This window comes from Protopterus annectens, chromosome 1.part1 (assembly GCF_019279795.1).
Source record: "Protopterus annectens isolate FY-2018-M chromosome 1.part1, PAN1.0, whole genome shotgun sequence".
Lineage (NCBI taxonomy): Eukaryota > Metazoa > Chordata > Ceratodontiformes > Protopteridae > Protopterus > Protopterus annectens.
In genome coordinates this window covers 4,046,997-4,064,088 of record NC_056726.1, presented here as the reverse complement: position 1 = coordinate 4,064,088, position 17,092 = coordinate 4,046,997, and the positions used below count along the sequence as shown (strand labels likewise).

At 41.3% G+C, this 17,092-nt stretch overlaps 1 protein-coding gene across 1 annotated transcript in view; it reads left to right on the top strand.

Moving 5' to 3' along the window:
- MBOAT2 (membrane bound O-acyltransferase domain containing 2) overlaps nt 1-17,092 on the top strand; it is a 2,181,512-nt gene that overhangs the window by 1,534,437 nt on the left and 629,983 nt on the right. Inside the window, exon 5 of the mRNA XM_044073271.1 lies at nt 7,931-7,986. Coding sequence (XP_043929206.1) covers nt 7,931-7,986 — 56 coding nt within the window. The remainder of the gene's footprint in view (nt 1-7,930; nt 7,987-17,092) is intronic.

Below are 17,092 nucleotides of genomic sequence, written 5' to 3'. Positions count from 1 at the left end.
ACTATCCAAAAGTCCAGAATACAGCAAAGCCTGTATTAGGGACTGTTGTAGGTCAGGAAAGGTGGGAAACAAGGATAATTTTTTGGTTTCTTTTTTGCTTTTTAGTACACAAACAGCAGAAAATGCAGTAAATATATAACACAGGCTAGCGCACTTGAGTGTGTAGCCTCAACAGGTAAATTCAACAAACAGGACAAACTTTTAAAGTGCAGGTAAAAAATAACTGTAAAACAGGTTTAAACAGGCAAAAGAGCAGATATTCTCACTTTTCAGCTAGAACGGACAGTCGCACAGGTAATAGCAGAAAAAAATATACTTAATCAGGTAAGCAGTTGCTCTTTTTGTCTCTCTGCTGCTAGTACCACTCTGCAGGACTACGAGGAGCTTTGCTGAGTTTGAACCCTAGGAACTTTATCAGAAACAAATAACCCAACAGATGCTTAATAAAAGTGGACAATTTCCAGTTAATACCTCACACACAGTGAAACTAGCTAGAAAAATATACAGTACACAAAGTGCTATAAATAAAGAAATAAACAAAATAAGCAAAAACAGGATACTTAATGTTATATATTATAGTTCCAAGTTTGCTCAGTGTCCTTCCTTCGATTAGCTCAGTGTGAAATGGCAGAAACACTCACAACTTAACTTCTTAGGTAACAAAAAGTTGAAACCTGAGACAACTTTTAAGAAAAAAAGCTCAAAAGACCCTATGAGGTGCTTAGTCTAAGCTGTAGTCCAGGTGACCTCAGTCAGTCAATGGCCTTAAACAATTCTCTCTCACTGAAATGCCTGATGACTTTGGCTAAACCAAGATGTCCCTGAATATGTGCTCAGACACACAGCCTCCACAAACACTAGGCCCAAATACAAGCCTGAATATGGAAATGCTACAAATATCCCCACTACTTAGAAACAAACTGCAGAAATGTTTCTCACAGCAGAAAAGCAGCAGTGGGCCTTTAAATGAAAGTTTTAAACAGCTAAAGGAGCCTCTAGAAAAAGAGTTTAACTGCAACAAGTTATCAGAAACAAACAACCCAACAGATGCTTAATAAAAGTGGACAATTTCTAGTTAATACCTCACACACAGTGAAACTATCTAGAAAAATATACAGTACACAAAGTGCTATAAATAACAAAGAAATAAACAACAAAATAACCAAAAAACAGGATACTTAATGTTATATGTTATAGTTCCGAGTTTGCTCAGTGTCCATCCTTCGATTAGCTCAGTGTGAAAATATCAGACTCAGTTTATGACTTAGCCTGTTTATTCTTTAAAACTAAAAAAATACCTTTGCACTGCTTTCATCATTTTACTTCTCAAGTATGCTGCAGTATACCATTGTTCATGAGTTTACTACTTGCTACAAGCTATACTTAAAAAACCCCAGCCATTGACTGTAACCAGGTAAGAGTGTCAGTGTTTACTAGGATAGAATCAAGCTGTTTCAATCAATCAGCAAATAGACTAAGTAAGAAAACACCTAGATGGTGATGGTGATGGCATTCACTTTGAAGTACCACAACTGGAAAGGAAGGACCCTTCTCCCTGCCGCAGAATGTCTGTCATCTGATCAACTTTACAGCTTTATTGTGTTGAAGTAGGGAGAACGTCATGCCCAATGAGAAACATTTCACAACATAAGAAAAAAACAAACAGTAAAATGGAATTAATATTCAAAAACATACAGGTAAGTGGCTGGTCGTGGGTACATGCTCATTGTAATCTGAGAAGCACCCATGGGAGCAAGTCTGGCTTCAATAGTAAACAGAAACAGAATTGCTGCATCTATATAGATATATGCTCTATTCAAACATAACCTGAACCAGTAGATGGGAAATCAGAAATTCACCCCTTGTCTGTCATCTATGTCTGTAATAGATAGTAAATGTTTGACCACACATATACCTTAAGTTACATATATCCCTAAAAATAACTTCTAGGACACCAAACTTGTTGAATACATTTGGGATGCATGGCTAGGCTTAAAAATACCCTTGTGTTCATTAGCCTAGTATATACCTATGAACCTATAAACAGATCTGTAATTTTTTTTATTTAGTTTTCTCAGTACTTTTTTATTTACACCATATAAAGTTTACTTCTTGGGAAGTATAATTAAAAATGGACTGTAATAAAAAGGCATAGTATTATATTTGATAACTGTCGAAGGATTACCAGTTCCTGTTTCCGACGAGAAGACTGACTGACTTGTTCAGAGCTACAGTATCTGATTATTTTTTATTGAATTCAAACAAGTCTTTGACTCCTTAATTCACTACCCTGAACTTTTTTAAGTAATGCAATACTAATTATTGTAGTCTTCTGTTTATATCCTTCCATTGCAGTATTTATTTGTACTTACTTTTAGTAAAGACAGGGTTTATAGGATCGTTGAATCATAGGAAGTTAATAGGCTAATGGCCCTAGGGCTCTTACAAGCCTAGTCAAGTACAAACCATGTTCCCAGGAATATCAACTGATATTACCAACATCCTGGCAGATAGGTTCAGTGCTAACTTTACCCCCCTCTCACCCCCCAAAGGGCCCATCTTAATACAGGAAGAATGCAGAGCCCCTGTAATCACAGATGAACAAGTAAGCAGAACTAAGTCAACAACCACTGCCCCTGTCCAAGATGGACACAAGTGGAACTCCCAGGATGAATTTGCAGTTTCCCATCCAGTCATCCAAATTATACTTAACTAGGGTCAGCGAGGGGCTATGCTTCTCCTGAATTGGAAGTTTGTTCCAGTGGAGAGGTAACCACTGTGAGACGTATGTGTCTCTCCAGCAAGTCCTGCTGATGTCACATACTAGGTTTAGTTCCCTAGAGCAAGTGCATTTTAAACCATTTGATTTACGAATGTGCAGCATTTCCATTAGAGCAGCATCCAAGATTGCTTTATATGCAAGGCAGAGGTCACGTCTGAGTAGTCTGTAAGACAGACTACAGTGACGGTGATTTCAGTCAGTCAAAATATGACCTATGCTGAAGACCCTAAATTTTCTTTGTAAGAAACCTTTGAGGTCTTTCCAGTAGCTGCAGGTGCCTGGTAAGGTACATACCAAAGGTTCCATTGTACTCTATTATTGGCCTGATGAGTGAGTAGTACAGGGGATTTATAACCTCTTCATGGTGGTCAATGGAAAGGTTGCTGTCAAACTATGTGCCCAAATCTGTCACCACTGATTACACCCTTAGGGTGTTGTTATTAATGTGATAATCTGCATGGACGTCCCTGCTGAAGGGGATGATGATGCATTGCTTTGCAATGCAATGACTTTGGCACCAGTTGTTTATCTGTGTAAGTCCCTGTTGTAGGATGTTGACATTGTTTGGGGACTTGATGACTGCACCCAGTTTGCAATCATCAGCAAACTTTGTCAGTCATAGGCCTTTTGTTTTAGCTTATACATCCACAAAGAAGATTGCAAATAGTAGGGGCCCCAGCACAGATCATTGTGGAACATCACTAGTTATGGGTCTGCAGGCAGAGGTAGAGTAACCTATTTTGACTGTGTGCATTCTATCGGTGAGCCAGTTTGCAACCCACTTGACAATATATGGGTTGATCTCCAGTTTAATTTTCTCCAAAGCTTTTGGGTTTCTAATATCATGATGGGAATGGACCCTATTCCTATGTCAAAGTATGATTAAAGTTCATGAAATTAGTATTGCTTCAATCTTTTGTGTCAGCCAGAAGTGCTCTTTACAGCACCCACAATATGCCCAGTAATGACTCGTCCTGCAATTCGTTTGGGGTTACATGTATTGGTAACATATATAAATATGATTATAGATTCTTTTTTATAAGACCAGATACTCATACTACTATTGGAACTGCCTGGGTATCTTTCTTCCACATTGCTCTCGTTTCTGCCTGCAAATCATGATATTTTATGACTTTGTGTCTCTCTGTATACAAGACACTGTAGTCACTGGGTGTAGCGATTTCAATGATCAGTGCTACTTTTGTCTTTTCATGGACCACTATATCTGTTTTTCTCGCATCTGTCTTTTGAACTGTTGGTAATGGGTGATCCCATGTGATGTAGACTTCATCATTTTCTATGATGCTTTGTGGCTCATGTTTCCAGTGGTTTTTAGCTGCTTAAATGTTATAATGTTTGCACAATCCCCAGTGCAACAGTCTTGCCACATTATTATGCCTTTCAGTATACAGTCCTTCTGCCATTAGTATGTCACAACCAGCTACAAGGTGTGCAACTGTTTCCAATTCTGTTTTACAAAACCTACATTTGTCTGTTTCTGCCACATGTTTAATGGACTTTGTAATGCAACATGTACATAGCCCACTATCTTGGGCTGCCAGTATTAACCTTTCATCTTTTGGTTTGAATTCGCCTCTCCTTAACCATTCCTGTGTTCAAGCCTGATCAACATGACGTTATTCCAGGAGATTTCTATACTTGCAACTATATTTATGCATTTCTTGCGTTCTCAACTGATTTTTCACCTTTTATCCTTTCTTTTGTTTTTTTTTTGGCACATTCAGTTTCTGCCTGATTTTTGTTTACTTCTGGTTTGATTTCCATTCCTGCTTGATGCAGATATGATTCTGCTAGACTAAGAGGGGAAGTCATCTTAGATTTATTCTCCTCATATTTCAAACCTTTCACTGTGTTTGGTTCTTGTGAGGTCAGCAGATATGTATACAGTCCCACAGTTGCAAATCTGTACATGTAATCAATTTCAAGGAGGCCCATACCTCCTTTGGAACGGGGAATATATAATCTTGGTATGCACTGATTTTTATAACTCATTTGATGAGCATGAAGCATCCTTCTTGTTTTCCTGTCTAATCTCTCCAAGACCTTTTGGGGCCAGTCAGTCACTCCAAAACTGTAAGTTAGGACAGGAAAAGGAAATTGGTTTATAGCTTGAACTTTGTTCCTAGATGTCAGTGCTGTTTTCAGGATTAATTTAAGTCTTCTTAAATATTCCTTACTGTGTTTTATTCACATTTGTTCATGTTTTACTGTTGATCCTTCATTATTTCCCAAATAGTTATACACTCTCTCTTGCTCAAGTTCTTTTATATCACACTCTTGTCCCAAACTGATATTTCATGGTGCTGCAGCTTTCCTGTGAGAAATAGTTTCAAAAGCCTTGTCCAGATCCATGTAGGCCATATGCACAGATTTGCCTTCATCCAGTGCTTTGGTGACTCTCTCAAAGTCATCCACCAAGTTCAAAAGGCATGATCTCCCTTTAATGAAACCAAACCAGAATTGTGTTGAGCATTTGGAGGTCTCCTATATCTTTATTGATAAGGTCTACAATTATTCTTTCCATAGCTTTGCAAATTAGGTTGGTCAGGTTCATTGGTCTGTAGTTCCTAGGATCTGTGGAGGCACCTCCTTTATGTAACAGGATGACGGTTGCTGCTTTCTATTCAGCAGGTACAAAACCAGTGCTTAGAATGTGGTTAAAAAGAGTGCCTAGCAGTGCAGGTAGTTCCTGTATTAATCCATTTAGAAAGCAGCCTGGGATATTATCAGATCCCATAAAGGCTGTGTTTTTGGCTTTGGAGAGAGCGTTTATAACCTGCTCCTTGGAGATACTAGGTGGAGGGCAGGTGGTATGGATGATTTGGGAGACATGTGACGGGGACAGGGGGAGAAGTTTTCACTGAACCTGTCAGCTAGCAAGTTGGCTACTTCTGTGGGTTCAGTATATGTGGTGCCATTAACAACCAGTTCTGCACAGATCTGGGTTTTTCCTTTAAGTTTTCTTACATAGCTAAAGAATACCTTATGGTTATCCTTTGCGAAGGAGGCTAATTTGGATTCATAATTAGCTTTAGAATGCCTTGAGAGGTGTCTTATTTGCTTGTTTAAGCCAAGGAGGGTATGCTTCCAATTCAGAGACCGTTTCTTCCTGCCCTTAGACAGCAACTTCTTTCTTTTGTTGTATAATTTGTTAATGGTGGATGTCCATCAGGCAGGCTTGTTCTTTCTTGAGGATCTTGTTTTAATAGTATCAGGTGCGGTTGAGTCAATACATTTGTATAGATGCTTATACAAGGCATTGGTTTAAATCCCAGTAGAGGTGTCCATGACATCAGTGAGGGCAGGGGCTATGAAGCTATTAATGCCATCACATATTAGGTTGTAATTGGCTTTGGAGAAGTTTTTTAGTCTAGTTGCTGCTAATAGAGGGGTTCAGATGTTAATGTTACTTCTAATGAGACTGATTTATGATCAGACCTCACTAAAAGGGCTGCACACATGGTGTGCTGCAACGATCACCCATGTTAGTGAGCACCAGATCCAGAATGTTTAGGCACCTTGTGGGGGATGACAACCAACTGGTCCAGGGCATTGGAGTTGAGGTACAAGAACCTTTGGGCAAGTGTGTTAGGACATGCATAATTTACCCAGTCTATGGATGGGTAGATAAAGTCAGCTAAAACCAGGGTGGTTGTATCTTGAGTGATTCAAGTAGATCCAAATATGCAGTGTGGGTATCCTGGTTCATGGAGGACTTGGAGAGGGGTCTTACCTACAGTCATTTGGACCTGGATTAGTTCAAGGGAATCATTCTTTTAACCAATCTGGAGGTGTATTTATCTTTGAATATTGATACGCCACCTCTTTTAGTTCTCGCACTTCAGTTTGTGTTCTTAATGTGTGGAAGGCATTATATCCCAGTGTGGCCGGGTGCTTTCCATGGCCGTAAACCAAGTCTCTGTGACTGCATAGACGTCAGCATCTTCTAAGGTGAGTGCTGCTTCCTGTGAGTGCAGTTTTAGGTTTAGAAACCTTGTGTTTAGCAGTATAACCTTGATATTTCTTTTTGAAGATATGTCGGGTAATTTTATTGTTGTGACATTGCCTGAAAAAGGCACTATGGGAAATGCAAGAGCCTTAGCCAGTAACCAAAATCCCAGAGGTAACAGATGAAGACCATCTCTGGCAAAGCAATGTGGTTTATCTACTATGTCATCCCAGGCTGACAGGTACTGGATCCCCTTAGAATGACACTAGAAACTAAGCACCAGTTGTTGAAGTCAATTATTTTTGTTTACATTGTGGCATCATCTTAGGTGACAGTAGTATGCTGGTCAAGGCTAGGGCATACCTGTCTGAGACACATATTCAGAGAGCTCAGTCATGTTTCTCTTCATGTAGTCCAGTGAGGTACGTCTCAAGTCATTCACACCAACATCAATTATGATGGAGTCATAACGATACTTATTGTGGAGAGACCTGAGTGCGTGTATGATCTGGTGGATCCTGGCACCCAACAGACATCTGACCATAACCTTCTCCTTGTCCAGCCTGGTGAGTGGGACATCTGTTTGTCTCACTATATAGAGTCGCCTATGACCAAAAAAAATTTGGTTTAGATATGCTTTGCCTTAGGGGCTTGTTTGGTAAGACACTTGTGCTTGTGGTTTTGTGTGTATTGAGTGCTGCAGGTACTGCATAAGGTGTAGCATATTTGTGTTTCAGCGGTCTCTGGTGTTTAGGTAATTTCTGGTGAGTACCTCTGCATGTGATGGTTTATGTGTCCAGAGCGTAGTTTGTCCTGAAAGTGTAGTATGTGGGCTGACAATGTGGTCAGTGTCACTGTTCTGTGAATGAGAGAGCAAGGATTCCAGTGGGGATACATTGAGGGCATGCATGTCACCAAAACACACATATATTCTCACCCTTAACGAAGGAGTAAGCAGAGAATGTGCTGCTGTTCCCCATCTTTCCTGATCATCTGGATGACAGTCTGGGCTCCATTTCTGTGTGTCACAAAGCAGTCTCTGAGCAAATAAATATATTTTAAGTGAGATGTGTCTGTACCTAATTATTAATGTGTTTAAACGATACAGTGATTATTTGCAGTGAAAATGTAAGTTTGTTCTGCTTAAAGTAAAATGTTATTGTGTGTTCTTTTAACAGGCCACTGATGATAATCACACAGAAGATAACTAGCCTAGCTTTTGAAATCCATGATGGTAAGTAAAGGTTAAACAGTGCATGCATCTACTTTATGGTGTAACAACATCTGCTAGCAGTTGTGTAAAAGTTAGCAAACAATTTAGGGTTAGATTGTGGCGCACGGGGTGCTGTGTATGCTGTACTGTGTTACCCTTCATAGTCTGCACTGTAGTGAGCAATGTTTATTAAAGCCATATCTCAAGCAACAATACAATAAATGGTAATACTGCCCAGAAGATTTTAGATGTTTTCTTCTCTGATGGATTTCAGTCAACATACTCATTAGCACTTTATGTATGTTTCCAGATTGTTACCCCTGTGGATAAAAGTATCACTTGCTTTAATCATTATCATTCTGATACTTATTACAAAATTTGTGTGTCATCTTTTGGGATAACTTTTAATTACTAGCTGTTTTATGGTAAACACTAAGTTTTCTCTTTTTATTGCCTTATCCTGCTGTCTATTTTATTAAAGAATAGATTGCTGGTTCGTTAAGAGTGGACATAATGTTTGTTGTTCCTAGTATCGCTGCATGCCAGTCAGTATGCATGGTAAATACTCAGAAGCAGTCACCCCCTTCTAGTTCCCCCTCGTGACATCCCATGATGTATAATTGTTTTCATCTAGACTAATTGATTCCTTCACCGTTGCTAGCACCATACTGAATGTAGTAATGTACCTTGTAGATCTTCTGAGTCTGTAAACCAAGAATGATTATTTTGTAATATATGTTTCCATAAAATCATCTATGCAAACAAAAAAACACACACTAATTTATATGTCAGATACTATAATTGTTTATAGTAAAACTGAAATCAAACATTTTTTAAAGTAGTGGAAAACTTATGTACTGAAGTTCCCCCTTTGATGCCTCCTTTAAATACAGAAAATTTTCTGTTGGAAAAACGTATTACCTTCCAGGGGTGGGGTGTAAAATCTGAATACAGCACTGGTCTTCTTGTACATGTATAGGGCAGTGATGTTTGGAAGTGAATGGATTACAGCAGAATGCCAGGATGGATTGGAGAAGTGCACTCTAAAACAAACTCCTCTTTGGGGGGGGGGGGGGGGGTTTGAAGACTGGTGCCTTTCATTTCTCTGTCAGAGCCAACAGGTTAGCATGAAGATAGGCAAATGGCATTCTCACAATGCCAAGTGTTAGTAGGTGAACAGCTAGACAGCTAGTAAAGATTTACTAAATGTTGTACGACATTGTAATGCAAAGATACTGAAGACAGGGCCCTTTTCCTGACCAGTTTATGTTATTGCATTGACTTGACTGAGCGAGTAAAAAAGGACTCGTCTCATTTCCTTGGTGGTTAACCTGTACTGTTATAAGGATATGCAGAGAATATTGACGGTAAAGTGGTGATGGCAGGCTTATTCAGCCCATTATTTGGTGACATCAATAAAACCCAGAAACTAAAGTAAGTAAAAATCACATTAATACCCCCCTCCCCATGAAACAGACAGATACATGTAATTATGAAAGGTAAAATAAAAAGACTAAAAATTATACTTTCTAAACCTACAAAGTATATAAATTTAGAAGTAGCAATGAGATTTTTGAAATATGCAAAGTAAGGAGCATGTAAACTCTTCATTGTTCATAGGTATTAACTAGGCTAATGGCCATGGAGCCTTTACGAGCCTAGCTCATAGAAGCACCCTGGCATCGTGCCACCTGACGTTAGTTCCCAGTGCCTCTATCAAGTAGAGCCACTGGAGTGATCCCCGGGGTGAACTTTCTATTACCCATCCACTCATCAGTATTTCTCTTGAAGAGGGACAGTGAGGTGCTCTGCTTGACATGTATGGGAAGTCTGTTCCAGAACATGGCAGCCTCTGGGTGAGGAACCTGTCCCCCAGCATGTTCTGTTGATTGTGGTAACAAGGTTGAGGTCTCTGGAGCATGTGGTGTGGAGGGATTGGGATTTCTGTAGATGTAGCATTTCTAACAGAGTTGAGTCAGTCATGGCTTTGTAAGACAAGCAGAGATTGCCTCTAAGTAGGCAATATGAGACAGAAAATTGCTGGAGTCTTTTGAGTCAGTCCATGTAAGACATGTGTTTTAAGCCTAGGATCCTGTTTGTGAGGCACTTCAGTGCCCTCTCCAGCTGTTTCAGGTGTGTAGTGAGGTACATGGCAAATGGGGCATTATACTCAATGATTGGTCTAATGAGGGAAGAGTAGAGAGAAACTATGACCTCTTTCTTCCTGGATGCAAAATGTGCCACATAGAAGGACTTTCTGACTGCAGTGGCAATGTGGTGGTCCAAGGAGAGGTTGCTGCCAACCTGCGTCCCCAGATCTGTTATAATGCATTCAGTGTTCAGTGGGCTCCCATCAATGTAGTAATTAGTGGGAACTGAGTTTTTACCAGTGGGGATGACACATTTTTTGACATCAAGCTTAAGCCCATGGTTTCGACACCAGCCATTGGTCTCAGTGAGGCCTTTCTGTAGGATGTCTGCATCACTTGGGGAGTTAATAATGGCTCCCAGCTTACAGTCATCTGTGAACTTGGTCAGCCAAGAGTCCCTTTGTGTTGGCTTGGACTTCTGAGAAGTAGATGCCAAACAGGAGAGGACCCAGGACTGATCCCTGTGGGACTTCACTTGTGACTGGTCGGCAGTCTGACTTGGAGTCTACTACTTTCACACTGTGTGTTCTGTGAGCCAATTTGCAACCCACCTAGTGATATAGGGGTTGATGCCTAGTTTGGTGAGTTTATCAATAATTCCCGAGTGAGGAATGGTATCAGAGGCCTTGGCCAGATCAAGGTAGGCTGTATGCACTGCCTTACCTTCATCCACAGTGCTGGTGACTGACTCAAAGAAGTCAACCAGGTTGAGCTGGCATGATCTCCCTTTCACAAAGCCAAATTGCATGGGGTCTAGAGATTGGAGATTTCCTATATCTTTGTTAATCAGGTCCATGATGATGCCCTCCATAGCTTTACATATCAGATTCGTCGGGCTAATGGGGCAATAATTCCCAGGGTCTGTAGTTGCTCCCCCTTTATGGAGAGGGATGACTGTAGCAGTGCGCCATTCGGTAGGGACAAAGCTTGAGATGAGGCTGTGACTGAACAGGGCACACAAATGTGGTGCCCATTCACTTTGTAGTTCATGTAGAACACAGCCAGGGATATTATCGGGTCCCATGGAAGCTGTATTCTTGGCCTTGTACATTGCAGGTTTAATCTGTGCTGCAGTAATGCTGGGTGCCTCGCATTCTTCTGGTATTGTAATTGGTCCTTTAGGAGGGGAGAGAGGGGTAAAGTTGGCACTGAATCTGTTTGCCAATATCTTGGCTCAGTATAGGAGGTACCATTGTACAGTAACAAAGAGCAAATCTGGGTATTGCCATGGAGGTTCTTGATGTAACTGTAGAAGGCTTTGTGATTGTTTTTAATGTCTGCCATAATTCTGTCTTCACATCTGGCTTTAGAGGATTTGATGAGGGATCTAAACTTTTTGTTGAAGCTAATAAGGGAGTTTTTCCAGTCTTGGGACTTCACCTTTTTCTGCAACAGTTTCTTCTTTCTGTTGTAGAATTTATTAATGGCAGTGGAACCACCAGATTGGCTTCCTTTTTTGGAGGAGAGCGTCTTGGTTCTGTTGGGTATGGCTAGTTCCATGCATTTATGTACATGTTTGTACAGTGCATTGGTGTATGATTTGGCAGTGATGCAGCTATTTTCCATTGGTATGGGTTTATGAATATGGAGACACCACCACCTTTGGAGCTATGATCCATGTTTTGGGGATGAAAGGTGTGGTATGAGTTATAGCTTGGTAGCTCAGGGGTGCTTTCTGCCGCTTTAAACCAGGTCTGCGTTACAGAACAAATGTCAATGTTCTCCATTTTGAGGAGTGCTTCGAGAGAGCGCATCTTGAGATTTAGTCTTCTAGCGTTGAGCAGCATGACTCTCAGACTGCATTTATTTATAGCTGTTATGGTAGTAATTTGGTCCTTGGAACACCACCTAAAAAGGCACTATAGGGGTGACAAGAGGCTTAGCCAGTATCCGGAAGCTTGTTACTTGTTACTCAACTTTAAATTCCATATTCTTAATCACACAGATGTTTTTTATCTCATTTTTTTTTATAAAAGCTTTTTATTTAAATTTTAACAACAGAAAAAGGACAAAAACTTAAACATATTACTATATACAAAAGTCCATAACATAAATAGCATATACATATTAAAAAACATAGAATTTTTCAGTAATGAAAAGTATCATGCACCTTAAAACTAAAATGAGTATGATATTTTATTGTACATTTAAGAAATTGTCCTAATTCATTTCCTGGAGGAAAACATGCTCTGGAAGTTTGTGCTTTAACTTCCTATGGAAGCATCCTGAACCTGTTAATAAAAATTAGGTTATATAGTCACAGTTCAAACAAATGCTTTTTAGAACCATAAGTGTTAGTAAAGATGTACATGGCAAACTGTTCCTTACCAGCCAATCAGTAAAACAGTTCACTGTACCTATCCAGGCATGTCCAAAGGGTATTTTCAGGTGTACTCTCCAGTCCAACTGGTGAATCTGGGCATTCTGAGGCAATGTTACAACTGCCTCATGTACACAGACAACCCTCTCCTCCTACCACCAAACACTAATGCATGCGAGAGATGTAATTATACAGCCAAACTGGAGGCTAAGCTGTCTCAACCCAAGACTGTACCAGACAGTCAAGAGGAGAAGGGAATTACTTCCATCACACCACCAGTCTCACATAGACCTATAAAATCAGCTCTGGCAAATAACACACATAAATACACAAAAACATACTTGCAAACTCTGCAAAAGCAACAGAGACCTCCAAAGTAGACATCCACCCCCCAACACAAACCATGAAACACACACTTCACAAAACCAGTGGGCCACGCAATCACAGCCCTTAAGGCAAAATAACATACCCAACACACTAGTAATAGGTGACTCTATAGTCAGGCACACTGACGTCCCACTCACTAGGTTGAACAAGGAGAAGGTAACTGTTAGCTGCCTGTCTGGTGCCGGGATCCACCACATAACACAAGCACTCAGGTCACTCCAGAACAAGTGCAAATACGACTCTGTCATTGTCCATGTTGGTGTGAATGACCTGAGCCGTACCTCCCTGGACTACATGAAAAGAGATATGGAGGAGCTCTCTGATCATGTAGCCCAGGCCAGTATGACCCTGACCCTGAGTAGCATCCTGCCCTCACCAAAAATGATACCACGGAATAAAGAAAAAATTATCAATTTCAACAACTGGCTAAGCTTCTGGTGTCATTCAAAGGGGACCCAGTATCTGTCAGCCTGGGATGACATGCTCGACAAGTCACGCTGCTTCACTAGAGACAGCTTGCACCTGTCACCCTTAGGCTTTTGAATACCAGCCAAGGCTCTTGCCACCCCCACAGTGCCTTTATTAGGCAAGGCTCAAAAGGCAAACCCACCACCATAAAGAGCACAAGTAACAAAAAACTGAGGGTAATGCTACTCAGTGCCAGATGTCTAAACCTGAAAATGCACACACTCAAGGCAGTCCTCAGTATGGAGAAAATTGATATATGTGCAGTAACAGAAACCTGGTTTAAGGCTCCAGAGGGCACCCCAGCACTACCAGACTACAATGCATACCCATTTTGGCCACAAAACATGGACCGAAATACAAAAGGTGAGGGTGTATCCATATTCATCAAGGATACCCACACCTCCAGGTTAGTGGCACAGCACGATGCTTCAGAGATCATCCACATGCAACTAACAACGGGCAAAACTGCAATTCAAATTGTAGCTTGATACAGATCACCCACCATGTCCCAGGATCCCCATTCCGCATTTCTGGAAACACTGGGAAAAATAAAGGTCCTACCAAACACCCTGATATTGGGTGATTTCAATAACTCAAACATTAACTGAGAGAACTATTCAAGTACTAACTCCCTTGCCCAACATTACCTAGAATTTATAAACTCAGATGCCCTGGATCAACTGGTCAACACCCCCTGGATCAACTGGTCAACACCCCCACCAGAGGTGACAACATATTGGACCTGGTCACCACCAACATGGGCGACCGGTGTTCCACACCGGAGGTCAACCCCTCATTGGTTAGATCAGACCATAAACTAATCACTCTGGATATCCACATTCCACCCCCAACCCCGGTCAAAGAAGCCACCATGAAAAACTTTTCAAAAGCAAACTTCACGTTACTTTAGACCAACGTTGAAAGTTTCAAAGCCCCCATGCCAAAAGATAACGCTGTCCAAGCTGCAAAATCCTTTACTAATGCACTCTACGGGCACCTACAATAATGCATGGATCCTGCTTTCCCAAGCAAAACCAAGACTCACTCCTCCAAGAAAAGGAAACCAGTCTGGTGGACCCCTGCCATAAACAAGTTATACAATAGAAGGAGGAAACTAGTACAGAAAAAGAGTAAAATCCCAAGAAGGGAAGACATCCCTGATCAGTATCAGCAAGAAACTACAATCCCTCATAAAATCATCCAAGACTAGCTTCAAAAGAAAAATTGCCAAGGACTTCAAAGATAACCACAAGGCATTCTTTAGCTATGTCAAGAATCTAAGTGGCAATTCTCAGATCTGCTCTGAGTTAGTGCAGAATGGCACAAAATACACTCAACCGACCGATATCGCCTACATCCTGGCAGACAGGTTCAGTGCAAACTTTACACCCCCTTTCACCCTCAAAAGTGCCCATAACCATACCAGAAGAATGTAGTTCCCCTGAAATCACAGACACTCAGGTTAAAACCGCCCTCTCCAAAGCCAAAAACCCAGCATCAGTGGGACCAGACGGTGTCACAGGCTGCATCCTACACAAGCTCAAAGATGAACTAACCCCTCACCTAAACACACTGTTCAAACTCAGCCTCTCCACAGGCTACATGCCCATAGAGTGGAGCACAGCAGCAGTTATTCCGCTCCACAAAGGTGGAGCCAAAACAGACCCCGGGGACTATCGCCCTGTAAGCCTGACTAGCTTGGTCTGCAAGGCTATGGAGTGCATCATCATGGATCTCATAAACAGAGACATTGGGAACCTCCAAACACTGGACCCTACCCAGATCAGCTTTGTTAAGGGCAGATCATGCCTCCTAAACCTGGTGGACTTCTTTGAGACAGTTACCAAGGCTATAGATAAGGGAAAGGTGGTCTACACAGTCTACCTAGACCTCGCAAAGGCATTCGACACCATTCCCCATTCAGGTATTATAGACAAGCTCACCAGGCTGAACATAAACCCCTATGTCACGAGATGGGTTGCCAACTGGCTCACGGACAGAACCCACATGGTAAAAGTTGCGGGAGCTAGGTCTGACTCTAAACCAGTTACAAGTGGCATTCCCCATGACTCAGTCATAGGACCCCTCCTGTTCGGCATATACTTCTCAGAGGTACAGGCAAGCACAGAAGGACTATGGCTAACCAAGTTCGCAGACGACTGCAAACTAGGGGCTATAATCGACTCTCCATCGGACACAGACATCCTCCAAAAGCGTCTCACTGAGACAGATACTTGGTGTCAAAAACCATTGCCTCAAGGTAAATGCCAAAAAGTGCATAGTCATTCCCTTTGGAAAAAACAAGGTACCCACAAACTACCACATAGGTGGTAGCCCCCTAAATACGGAAGATGTAATAAGGGATCTGGGGACCCAAGTTGATAGTAACCTCTCCTTTGATAATCACATTGCCAAAGTAGTTAGAAAATCCTTTTGTGTGGCCCACTTAATCACAAAAGGGTTTGCATCCAGATCAAAAGAGGTCATTGTGCCCCTCTGCGCATCACTCATCAGACCCAATCATAGAGTACAATGCCCCATTTGGGATGTACCTTACAAGACACTTGCAACAGCTGGAAAGACCACTCACCAAGAGGATCACTGGCCTCAAACAGATGCACTATGCAGCTCAACTGAAGAAACTCCAGCTGTACTCGGTTGCATACCGCCAACTCAGAGGTGATCTCTGCCTGACATACAAGGCCATGTCCAACCCAGAATTGATGGACATGCTCCACCTAAAGAAAACCATATCCCCTCGAGCCACATGCTCTAGGGATCTAAACCTCACCACAACAATAAGTAGGACATGCTGGAGGGATAGATTCCTGTCCCAGAGACTTCCCATGCTCTGGAACAAGATTCCAATATACATTGGGCAGAGCTCCTCGCTAACCCTCTACAAGAGAAACCCTCATGAGTGGATGGGAAACAGAAAGTTTACTTCAAGGATCACTTCAATGGCTCTGCTGGACAGAGGCACAGGGAACTAATCTAAGGAGGCGGTGAAAGCTTATAAATGCCTTCGGGCAGATAACCAAGTACCTACCTATGAACCTATAATCTAATCTTTACAGGGTTAGTATTCATCAGAATCTAGGTTATAACTGCACACACACACTGACAGCAGCATTTTGTTCATCTAGTTTGAAATTTCTAATAAGTTTAAGCAGCTGTTCATCATATTAGTCACTGCTGCAGTAGCCTTAGCTATATGGGTTATATCCTGCCAAGAATATATCAGCTGGCCAGCTTCCAAAGCTTCAGGCACCTTCCACACCTCCAAACTGTCGGGCAGCTCAAGCTGTGCTGACCAAAAGACATGCTTGGATGCAAAGCCCTTCAGAGCTTTACTGCCACCGAAAAGTGTGCTCCTGTGAGGCTTTTGAGGATGGACAATCAGCTTGTGCTTTCCTTAAACATGCTTACTCTGAACCTTAGAAATATATGTAATAAAATAGCCCCACTGTGTGCCTGGATTGATCAAAGTAAACCTGACGTACTAGCCCTTACACATGGCTACATCCCAATGTAAAAGACTCAGAAATAATATCTTCAAACTTTGCGATAACCAGAAGAGATGGATCTAAAACAAAGTGGGAGGGATAGCACTTCTATATCCCTCTACACTCAACATCACACCCTATGCCAGTACTATACCCATCTTTTCCAATGCTGAGGTACTAATCTCTTTTTTGAACCTCAACATATCAAAAATAATTTGCTTAGTAGTAATATATATCCCACCAGGTAACAATATATCAGTCTTGGAAAATATTTTATTAATAAATAATTATAAATT